Source organism: Amblyomma mixtum, chromosome 9 (assembly GCF_055824585.1).
Source record: "Amblyomma mixtum isolate Tamu chromosome 9, ASM5582458v1, whole genome shotgun sequence".
Classification (NCBI taxonomy): Eukaryota; Metazoa; Arthropoda; class Arachnida; order Ixodida; family Ixodidae; genus Amblyomma; species Amblyomma mixtum.
The window spans coordinates 124,453,258-124,464,466 of NC_143020.1; the positions used below are offsets into that span (position 1 = coordinate 124,453,258).

Consider the following 11,209-nt stretch of genomic DNA (forward strand, 5'->3'; position numbering starts at 1 on the left):
GTCAGTGGGCACGCTCCGTTTTCTCGAAACGCCGTTGAGAACGCCGTTGAGACAGTTACCTAACGTAACTGTCTTGGCACTAAAATGAATATTTCAAAATTTGCATAATTCATCTTAGTTAATTGACTAATTAAGCGCAATAAAAAGTATTCTGAGGAGCGCCACATGATGGCAAACAATGTATCGTTGGTTTCAGCAAGCTGCGGTAGGCCACTTTTTAAAATTCTTGGTTCAAGTTACGTGAAACACCCTGTATGCGTTGCCTTACGACTGCATGCTAACGAGTAGGTGTGCGATTAGAACGCAAAAGCGAAATAAAAAATGGAAATACATATACAAGGAGACAGAAATAGAAAACAATGCTTTCTCATTGAAAGCACGCGAGTAGCCTCCGTGCCCTCCGTAATTTTTGTGTTCTCAAGTATAGACCACATTCCCCAGGTTGTATCTAAGACATGTATGAAGTATTAGGATTCTGGAAGCAATCAGAAGGCCGTGATAATGTGGCTACAGAGGTTTTATAAAGTTACGTTTGTTGTTCACTAATAATAATGTTCTTTACGTTTTCATGTATCTGCTAAAATTACAAGCATGGAACTGTGCCTAACGAAGGCCTTATCCGCTGACGAATAGCTAGGCCATATGGGAATGAGCAATTGTCCTGAGGCACAGAAGGCTAATACCATTTTTATTATGAAGCAACGACCGCGTCATTATAGTCGAGTGATGTGAATGATTTGAAAAAAAAAAATCACATTGCCTCGCTCACAGCACTGACGCAGCTTTCCACCATCAAAAGCTGTATCATGTTGACTGCCCATTAAGTACCTTCAACATATTTATCTGAACGCTGCTATCTGTAGCCAGCTTCCTCCGGTCCCAAGCACTGAAGGACTTTGTCATTTTTGTCCTAACTGATATCTCCTACTTCTTTAGTATATCTACTGACAGGGGTGCAAACACAAGGAAAATAGAACCAGGTAAGAAGATAACAGCAGTCCAGTACTTTTATTTTTTTTAACGAAGCAAACTCATGACTTTTGTTCTTTAATCGAATACAGACTAAAGGAAAAACGGTTCTTGTGTACACCGTTCAAGTTCGTGGATTGATTTCTCGAGTATGTCGTACTTTTTCTTTAACCTACGTTCAGTGCATTTCATCGCTTCAGAACCCCGACAACAGCAGTAGTCATTATGAGGGCCTTACAGACACAACCGACAGCAAAGTGCATTGCACCACAGCGACGCTATATGAACAAAAAAAAAACTGCCCCAAACACTACTTTTGCATAAATAAAGAACGCGACCGCCCCACATACCACGGTACTGACTTCGCTTGGCGCCATGGCAACGTCTGCCTTTACCCACGCCACTGGCTGGGTCAAGGGCCGCATTCGTGTAGCTCCACTTAGGCTCCCGTTAATAGCCTAGGCGTGATCAACCGTCGCGTCGTGTGGACAGTACTTACAGGATGGAGGTGTAATCGAAAATGACTGAAATACCTGTTAGGGGCCTCGTTGAGACCAGTAATGGTCGTTAGCATGGGACAGCGTTTTCTCCTCAGCCCCAGTCGCTGCATGGCGAAATATTTACTGGGAAAGATAAGCGTTGACACGCTATTCCGCTTCGTTTGAATAGGTGGAAATACTGCATGGACATCATCACAGAGGAGGACGCTTCTTGTTCGTACACAGCCTGGCGCCTGGGCGGGTGGTCCTCTGGCAAGGATTCCCAAGATCTGTTTATTACGATTCGCCTTAGCGCTAAGCTTTCCTCTGCACTTCAGCAAATATCATCTTCCTTCAGTCCTAACGTGTTTCAGCAAATAACCACGTGCTGAAAAGACCACCTCGAAGCTGACCCACCGAAGGTATGGTTGACCAATATTTTTCCAACATTGCACAACACAATGCAGTGACGTCCGGTGGACTTTCAGTCATTGTGCTATAATTCGAGAAAATCATTACTGGAATCTCTGGCAGCAAGAACACGTTCTTTTTTATAAATCAAGAGATAACGCATACTGCAAGCGAACTTTTATTTCCAAGTCCTTGACTTTAAAACGAGCTTTGGAAGTTATCTTAAATATGGTTGGGAGAGAATGGTTGTAGCGCCGAAACAGACAACACACAGAAAGCTAGACGGGAAAGCTAGACGGGTCTGTTGTCTGTTTCGGCGCTACAACCATTTTCTGGAAGCATGTACCAACTAGCCCCCCAACAAGTATTACTCATTGTTGGGAGTCTTAATGTGTAGTCGTTACAAACGCCTAAATCACATTGATGTCTTCTTTAAAAAAAAAGCTTCTTCTACTTCGTGGGCGCAATTTCTTGTAGTGGGTTGTTTTCTCAAAGTCGTTTTTTTTTTATCACGCCAACTCATGCCACTAGGCAGTGCAAACTTTCTTCTTAAGCGTAACAGAAGCGTAACAGAAGCCTGAGTACCACACAAAAAATCATTCACAATATCGCATGATGTGGTGCCTGTAAAGAAAGCTAATCATTATGCAGGATGATGTGTAAAAAAAAAGAAATGTCTTCTTTATGAGCAGTTTGAATTTAAATATTAAACAGCGTTCAATTCGGTTATTATGAAGTACTTCAAGCCGTTCGTCCAAGGGAAGGGTTCTTTAAGCCTCAAGGGCTCGGTTCATGATTATGTTGAGCTAGAAAAAGCATTATCCTTTCCGCTATTTGTTAACCTTACTTTCCAATTCACCGGAAGCTCCATATACTTCTGGAGGTTGTAAGTTGTAACGTGTCTCTGCCGGTATGTGTTTGAGATGCATCAAGCACTAGCAGAATTTAATCTGAAAATTGGCGCCCAGCAGCAAAATACGGCCAGCTTATCAGCACAATTCAACTATAGGAAACAATATTCTCTATATTCTGGTATGCTGTAGTAACAGAATACGTGTGCGACCAATTCGAAACTTTATTTATTATTAAATGGGATTTTGATGTGAGCGTGTTCAGGGTCAGCTGACTGCGCTGTCACCATTCCTTTCATAGCATTCGCTCTTTGTGCGCTGAGGTTGGCTGCCGGACCATTACGACGATATTGTTTCGGCAAGACTGGTCAATAGGTACCTTCTAACCATGACTTTTTATTCGTTATTGATCACCTCAATCTATTGAAAAAGGAAACTCTTTTCCCAGTGGCACCAGTATCCTCCATTCCCTTTCACCTGTTATAGCAAAGATATTTCTTCTTTTGTGTTTGAACAAAAATTTGTCGCGAATTTTGAGCTCCATTTTGAAGTTCTGTTCATCATCCTGCATTTTGTTCACTATCATCTTAGGTGACGCAACGCCATTAAAGCCTAAATAATGCTGTTACTGCCATGATAAACAACTCTGCCGACTGCACCCAGCTCTTCCTACACTGGCGTGAATGGCTGTCAAAGCTGACAAATCTCCTTGCAATAACAGTCATTGACAAACGTGCTCCAAGGTCTTCTATATTAATGGCACACGCCAATTTCTTGGCGGCAGTATTCCCAATAAAACTCGAAAACGCCGTCCCATAACACTTGTAGGGAAGTGGACAATATAAAGTCTTTTTTCCGCCTCATTTCTGCAGGTTTTACCACGAGCGCTAATATGAACAGGTCAGAGCTCGGTATCCAGCGAACGAAGCGCTCGGCAACCGGCTCCTACACCGTTGATGTGGCGCCTGCCATGGGTGACATCAAGGGCTCTCGCCAAGAGGACAAGCACAAACCATCACAGTACAGCAACATGCTCCGAAGTTTTGCTCTTCAAGCACGCTTTTACCGCCTCTGTGGCTGCTTCTTCGTCAAGGACATGTTTGCCAAGCCCCCCAGGTAGGAGCAACAAAAAGCCGAGTGTTTGCTCACATGACATCGGAAGTCTGCATATAATCATTGAAAAAGGTTGCGACTGCGGAAAATTGCCAGCAGAGGCGAATTTCTTTGTAAATTATTGTTCCAAACTTGCGTCGACCAAGAAAACAATCCAGATTTCAAGGAACCCCTTAATGCCGTTATTGGTACTGTAAGGACGACGATAGGCAGCGGTGGTGCAGGAGCCCATCACAAATGGCGAAGTTAGGGCACGAGGCACTGGCGCTGCTGAGGAATTGGCGGTAGAGCTCAGAAGAGAAGCTATTCAGGGGCCCTCTGGTTACCCGCTGCACATGTTGCACAGCAACTGACTTGCGAGTGGCAGACACTCAAGCGGCAGCGGAGAGCGGGACAAAGCGTCGGTTTTTGCCCGGAGCGATAGATGACGCGGATATCGTATTCTTGTAGACGTAGGGTCCAACGAGCGAGGCGGCCTGTAAGGTCTTTCAAGGAGGACATCCAACACAGGGAATGGATGTCGAAAAGGCGGCAGTAAACGTAAGGGCGAAACTTTCCGATCGCCAATGATCAAGCATTCATTCTCGGTGCCGGAGTAGCTCGATTCCGGTTTTGTTAGGGCACGGCTCGCGTAATCTAGTGCATACTCGTAAAACCCAGCTTTATGTTGCGTAAGTACAACTCCAAGGTGAACGCCACTGGCATCGGTGTGTGAATTTCGGTGGGAGTAGTTGGGTCAAAGTGTTGCAAAATGGGGGCGCGCTGAGCAGACGCGCAAGGTGATGAACGCTTCGTCGCAGGCACGTGACCGACACGACAGGTCGCTGTCGCTGCGAAGAAGGTTCGTCAGTGGCGCGATGATAGAGCCCAAATTTCAGACAAAACGTCTAAAGTAAAAACACAAGCCGAGAAAGCTGCGCAATTCCGTCAGAGTTGACGGCTTGGGGAACTCAGCGACGGCACAATCTTTGGCAGAGTCAGGAAGCACACACACCGTCTTTAGAGACTATGTGACCTAAAACTGTCAGTTCGCGAGCGCAAAAGCGAGAGTTCTTTAGATTAACTTGGATCCCCCCTTCATTTAAACATGTCAGCAAGTGCTCCAAGCGGAGAAGGTGCGTCTAGAAACTGGGAGAGAAGAAAATGTCGTCGAAGTACCACAGGCACATTTTCCACTCCAGGCCGCGCAAAATGGAGCCTGTCATGCGCTCGAAAGTCACCGGGGCATTAGAAAGTCTGAAAGGCATGACGTTAAATTGCTATAGGCCATATGGTGTCACAAAAGTCATTTTGGCACGGCCAGCATCCGCCACAGGGACCTGCCAGTACAGCAATCGCAGGTCTAAAAATTAAAAAAAAAATTCCGTGCCCTCTAAGCAGCCAAGGGCGTCGTCGATTCAGAGCAGCGGATAAACATCATTGGCAGTGATCTTGTGCCGATAATCGACACAAAACATGTAACCTTAGCCTGCAACCCTAACTTGGTATATGTTGTGTGCAAGCAAATATGTTTGAACATAGATTTGTCTCCATTCTTGTGAATTTCTGCCTGTCATTACCTGATCAGTTAAATTTTTCAAGACTTGTTCTCAGATACTGAACTTACTATTTTCTTGCGTTATGACACCCACAAATAAATTCTTCAGTAATAACATACGCGAAGAACTTTTATAACATTTAATTTTTGAAGCCAGGGTACAGGTAAGTGTGAATGCTCATGTTTCAGCTATTGGTAAAGAAGTCTCATAACATATCAGTTCAAAATGTATTACTCTTGTTTGTGATGAGAAACACTTAAGAATTGGATGAAAACTTACCGACAGAGGTTTCGAACCGTGTGTCACTCTACTATTCAAAGCATTCAGTATGACGATTGTGGTAAGCTACGTCACTCCATAAATCAAGAAGTGCGGCTTAAGCCCAATTTAGTGCGGCCTCTTTTGTGTTATCCGCAGTCCTCCTTTATTTCAGAACGTCGTTTCTATGCTTTCAGATATCCCAAGATCGTCTGGCTCCACTGGTATACCGTTTACGCAGCAGCATGCTTCGCCTTCTATCTGTGGTTCGAGATCGACGTTGTTACCCGCGATGCGATTGAACTGAGCGACACGCAGCAACTCTTCACGAAGTCCCTTCTCGTACTTCTTCACGTCGTTGTCATTGTCAACGCCAGCAATAATTTTCTGACAATGATCCTTGGTTGCCGCAGGATTCTCGACTTCTTCGCGAAAGCCGGCCGTTTCGAGAAAGAGATCAATATTCCGGCGTGTACGTGTTGCAGCCAGAAGCGATTCTTGTGGTCTGATGCGTCAGCAATTATGATGCTAGTCGTTTACCACACAAGCTATACGATGGCGCTGTTCCACCAGGCACAGAAGGTTCACACTGATGCTCAGCTAAACTTACGAGAGATCGTCGCCAGGGTATGCGGCTTCTTCGCTGCAGTGCTGTTCTATGCGTACGATGGTGTTTTCTTTATGACTCTGCGACATTCGGCTGAGGTGCTGGTATCTTACGTGATTTTCTTGAAGGAAAAGTTGGGAGACCATGTAGGCCACAATGTTCTCGGCTGTGAAGTGGAGGCGGCGAAGAAAGTGCAAGCGGTGAGGCTACACCTGTGCACGGTCCTGGAACTCAAGAACGACATCAGTGGTATCTGGCAGAGGTCGATTGTAGTGTCCAGCGCGTTAATTCTCTTAGTGACGTGTATCTCCCTGTTTACTATCATCACTGAAGGAATGAAGAGGACTGAGCTATGGATTGCCATCGGCTACTCGGCATTCTCTTGTTACGAGTTCTTCAAGCTGGCGAAAGTCAGCCAATCACTGTCCAACGCTGTAAGTAATGTTTTTTTGGGTTAAGTTTCTGTAGTACCAGAGTGCTTGCGAGTGCCGGATGCTGAGATTGAGTATCTACTCATCATCTGAATTTCATACAGTGTTATGCATTTTACCAAACACCAACGTTCTGGTATGTAGTCTAAATTGAATTTCGCTTGCATTTAGGCGCAGTTTTATACCTGCAAGAAGCAGACATTGAAACGTTAAAATGAGTGTATGGCAATCGTGGTTTGTAATACCAAAATATAGAAGCCTAACCAGATAAATGTCAAAAGATTGGTTTATTGGTTTATTGGGGTTTAACGTCCCAAAGCAACTCAGACTCTGAGGGACGCCGTAGTGAAGGGCTCCGGAAATTTGGACCACCTGGGGTTCTTTAATGTGCACTGACATCGCACAGCACACGGGCCTCTAGAATTTCGCCTTCATCGAAATTCAGCCGCCGCGGCCGGGATCGAACCCGCGTCTTTCGGGTCAGCAGCCGAGCGAGCTACTACTGGGGCTAGTTGGAAGTACATTTTTGAAGGTATTGGTGAGCGCTAAATAACACAGATAAATGTATTTTCACAACACAACAACGAAGCTTTGCTGAAAAACAATGTCACAGCTACGAGCATCACCACTTCACGTGTGTCAATGTGGCCCTGACAAAATTATAAACATTGATAGCTTACCTCGCATTGTGATTGCAATGTAAATGCGCTTCGAAAAGACCACTAGAGACAGGAGGCCACATCGAGTTAATATGTTTACTGGGAGTTACCTCGAAACTATTTTCATTGCATTTCCGGAAAGAGCAATGTAGCTCTGGGATGCCCTATCCGTCCTGCTGACGTTCGGTGATTTCAAACGCATGGTGCTTCATTTTATTGCTGCAAATATCTTACCTTTCAAAACAATGGGTAATAGAAAATAAATTACCGCTTTTATTACTTCAAACACACGATAAAATTGTTACAGGGAGAAATAAATGTATAATTTTTGTCATAACTCATAGGTGGGGCAGGTATACGTATTAATGAGACAGTGTTAATTGTCTCGTCCATATATGAAGACCCGCCTTTGTCGTCGTCGGCAGCGGCGGCGTGAGCAAAAAATCCTCAAAGAAGCAACCTATAGACAGGTCGCGTGACCGTGTGACGTCAGCTTATTATTCAGGCCGGATCGTAACCAAATTGCTTACCGTGGTAGGTAGCAGTTCAAGGATTGGTCGCGAGAGGCTCGGGAATAGCAACCGGTGTCTTTTAAGCATTGCCGGTGACTGGGTTTCAAAGAGCCAAAAGCCGGGGCAGTGGCGCATCGCTTAACCGCTGCGTCATTGAGCCCGGAGTAGTATTAGGACCCCCAGGGATCTATGAACTAGTGTAAGGTAGAGAATGACCAATTCCGCTCAAATCACCATTAAGCCATTAATGCAATCTCAATTTTCCCCGCCAGTATACTTTTTTTCTTGAGGCTGAACTGTCACACCAGAAGTGCTCAGCATTCAATGTGCTTACATGCTCTTGAACGCCTCGAATATCAGCGACGTGGGAGCGACATATGTGTATTATTAATTATGAACACCTACCTTCACTTCTTTGCTTTTAGTTTAAAGATATCAAGAATTCGTGCCGAAGGACGATAACTATGGAGCGCACCATTGCTTATAGCCTCCAGGTAAGATGATCACTCGTTTCACTGGTGACAAGTAGCGTTAAGTTAGAAGTGAATTACAAGTGGTGTAAGGAGCTGAGTGTTTTTTTGCGCGCTTAGACTCAACTTAGAAGTGTAAACAGAGGTGCATATTATGAAACACCGTTATACAAAGAACGAACGCAATCAGCTCGCTAACTCCCACCGCTTTTGCTAAAAAGAACAGATCGCTTATTCAGCTATTGCGTAATGTACCAGCGTTCAGCGTTCAGGGGAGAGCCTAAGCACTTATTTATTACCTTCTCTATCCATCTATTATCTTCTTGCGTGCTTCAGTTTTTAAAAAGCAAAGTACTCTCACAAAGGAAAAAATTGGCGGGGGCTTAGCTTTGGTTAAGCCTGTTAGGTTGCGAAAGCAAAAGCGCAGCGCCTCTAACAGAAGGAACGCAGTGCGCCGCGTCTACAGGTCACGCGTGGCTACCGGCCGCCGCTGCGCGACGACTCGGCTTGGTAGCCCATCTCTCACCCTGGCATGACGTCACGCTTTGACGTCACTAGGCATGGCATGACGTCAGAGGTCATTCTAAATGTCACGCGTGGCTACCGGCCGCCGCTGCGCAACGACTCGACTTGGTAGCCCCTCTCACCCTGGTATGACGTCACGCTATGATGTCACTAGGCATGGCATGACGTCAGTGGTCATTCTAAATGTCACGAGTGGCTACCCGCCGCCGCCGCGCGACGACTCGACTTGGTAGCCCATCTCTCACCCTGGTATGACGTCAGAGGTCATTCTAGAGGTCAAACGTGGCTACCTTTGCCACCGGTCGCCGCTACGCGAAAGGCCGTTCATGAGCGTAGTATTGATTTCGCAATAAAAGAGAAATTGTTTGAATTCTGATCTTGCGTCCAATCATCTCCTCTGTGTTTCTTTGTGACTCGTAGAGCATTAAGCTATTACCATTGCAGCCTCTGTCCCGTCTAGCGTCATGGCTTCACTGCAACCGGCTAACTGTTAATTTCCCCTTAGGTCCAACACTTGCACGACAGCATTGACCCGGACGACATCTATCTCAATGGGAGCGATTTCTTCAAAATAAACTTGGGATTGCTCGTTTCCGTAAGTAGTTCTAAATATATGTCGATCGGCATTACCTTCCTTTCGCGTGTTTACTGCTTGCTTGCACTGATTTGTGCATGCACCGTAATTACTCCCACAGTGAACGCGCTCTCATAATCAACCTGCCCCATAAACTGGCGGAGAAAAATGACAAGCTTTCTCCCTCATGTAATAAATGCTCCCTTTGCATTTTGAAAGCAGGCTGCTGGCACAGATAGTTAATGCTAGCTGGCGCCGTCTTGTGAACGCCGAAAGGAATGCGCAATAATATGTTGCCCCTCTTCCGAATGTCGAGCCTAATATACTTCATACTGCAGCGCCTCCTCCGATATCAACGCGGAACCAATAGTGTCGCAAAGTTTTTAAGGCGGAAGCCTTTAATGCTTCATCGTTGTAAGCAGGAGTTCTCGACAGAAATGTCACGCTTTTCAATTGGTCTAAATGGTTACAGTGAGCAAATTTCAAACGGAGCCAATTGTATTTTGGCTAATAACCATGCAACCAATTAAAATGATGGTATAGTGATGCCCCAAGTAAGTGGAACTGGGTTTAGTCAATTAGTTATATAACCAATTAGCCTAATTAACCTTTCTAGTCAGACCAGAAAGGTAAATAAAACCGTGTAGGAAATTGGTCGAGTTGGGGAACCGAACCGAGGTCTCCGGAGTGCGAGACGAGCACGCTAACCACTCCACCACGCCAGCTGGATGGTTTGGAATGAACAAAGGCGCGTCTAGTGAATACACTCATTTCGTTCACTCCCATCTTCCTCCCTTACCTTGCGGCGAGGTTCAGGTGGCCACCGAGATATGCGAGACAGATATTTTCTTTCCTCAAAAACCAATTTACCGACGAACAAGGCGTAGAGCCGAACGGGCGATGGCGTTCTGTGGACTCCCTGGCAGTGTTGCAAGACGCTGTCGCGTTCCACTCTTAGAGGCGAAGCTTAACATCTTAACCACACATCAGTGACACAAGCAGCAACACTGCGCCTAAGGTTCTCGCCTGACCGCACTTAGGTCAACAAAGTGCCCCCCTTAATTTGTTTTTTTTTTTTAGATTTGGCGAACGCGACAAATCAAGAGGAAGAAATGGGCTTCGGCATGTAATGCGAAGGCAAGATAACCGCTGGTCCTTAAGGGTAACGGAGTGGATTTCAAAAGAAGGCAAACGTAGCAGGGGACGGCAGAAAGTTAAGTGGGGGGATGAGATTAAGAAGTTTGCGGGGATACAGCGACCGCAACTGGCAAAGGACAGGGTTAATTGGAGAGACATGGGAGAGGCCTTTGCCCTGCAGTGGGTGTAGTCAGGCTGATGATGAGGATAATTACCAAATAATTTTAAGTCTGATATACCATACGCAATGTATGAGTGCCAAACACGATATTTTGTTTTGCGATTCACGCTCCATGTTCATTCTGATTACCATGTTTTTTTTTTCAGATGGCGGGCTCCATGATAACATACACAGTCATACTAGTGCAAACAAGTCCAGACTTGGAGGCTGCATTGGCATGCCCATCTGACACCGTGACAAGCACGGCGCTGCCAATTTGAACAGAAAGAGAAATAAACATATAGAACAAGAAATATTTTGACTTTCATGAAAGCGAAGTCGACATCAGACCTCTGCAGACCGTCCGAGCTGCGCGTCCCGACTGGAAAGAAGAGGAGCTGGTCAGCAGCTGCGGGCAACGAGCGTGCGTACTATGAACATTGCATACAGAAGCTCTGCTCAGTGCCCCTTACAATGAACAAAGTTTTAGGTCCCTTAGCCTGCCTTAGGCAACA

At 45.6% G+C, this 11,209-nt stretch overlaps 1 protein-coding gene across 1 annotated transcript; it reads left to right on the plus strand.

Annotated features, from left to right (window-relative positions):
• Positions 1-3,725: 3,725 nt before the first annotated feature.
• LOC149331083 (uncharacterized) lies at positions 3,726-10,975 on the plus strand. The gene is made up of 5 exons (XM_089559551.1): positions 3,726-3,826; positions 5,817-6,660; positions 8,254-8,322; positions 9,329-9,418; positions 10,862-10,975. Exons 1-5 carry the CDS (start codon positions 3,741-3,743, stop codon positions 10,973-10,975), a joined length of 1,203 nt encoding a protein of 400 aa, XP_089415677.1. The 5' UTR covers positions 3,726-3,740.
• Positions 10,976-11,209: the final 234 nt, after the last annotated feature.

Bases quoted from the DNA above. Each gene is read 5' to 3' on its own strand.
- LOC149331083 (XM_089559551.1), top strand. From the start codon at position 3,741: ATGCTCCGAAGTTTTGCTCTTCAAGCACGCTTTTACCGCCTCTGTGGC. The intron at 6,661-8,253 runs GTAAGTAATGTT...CTTTGCTTTTAG, and splicing joins GCCAATCACTGTCCAACGCT to TTTAAAGATATCAAGAATTC. The intron at 9,419-10,861 runs GTAAGTAGTTCT...TTTTTTTTTCAG, and splicing joins ACTTGGGATTGCTCGTTTCC to ATGGCGGGCTCCATGATAAC.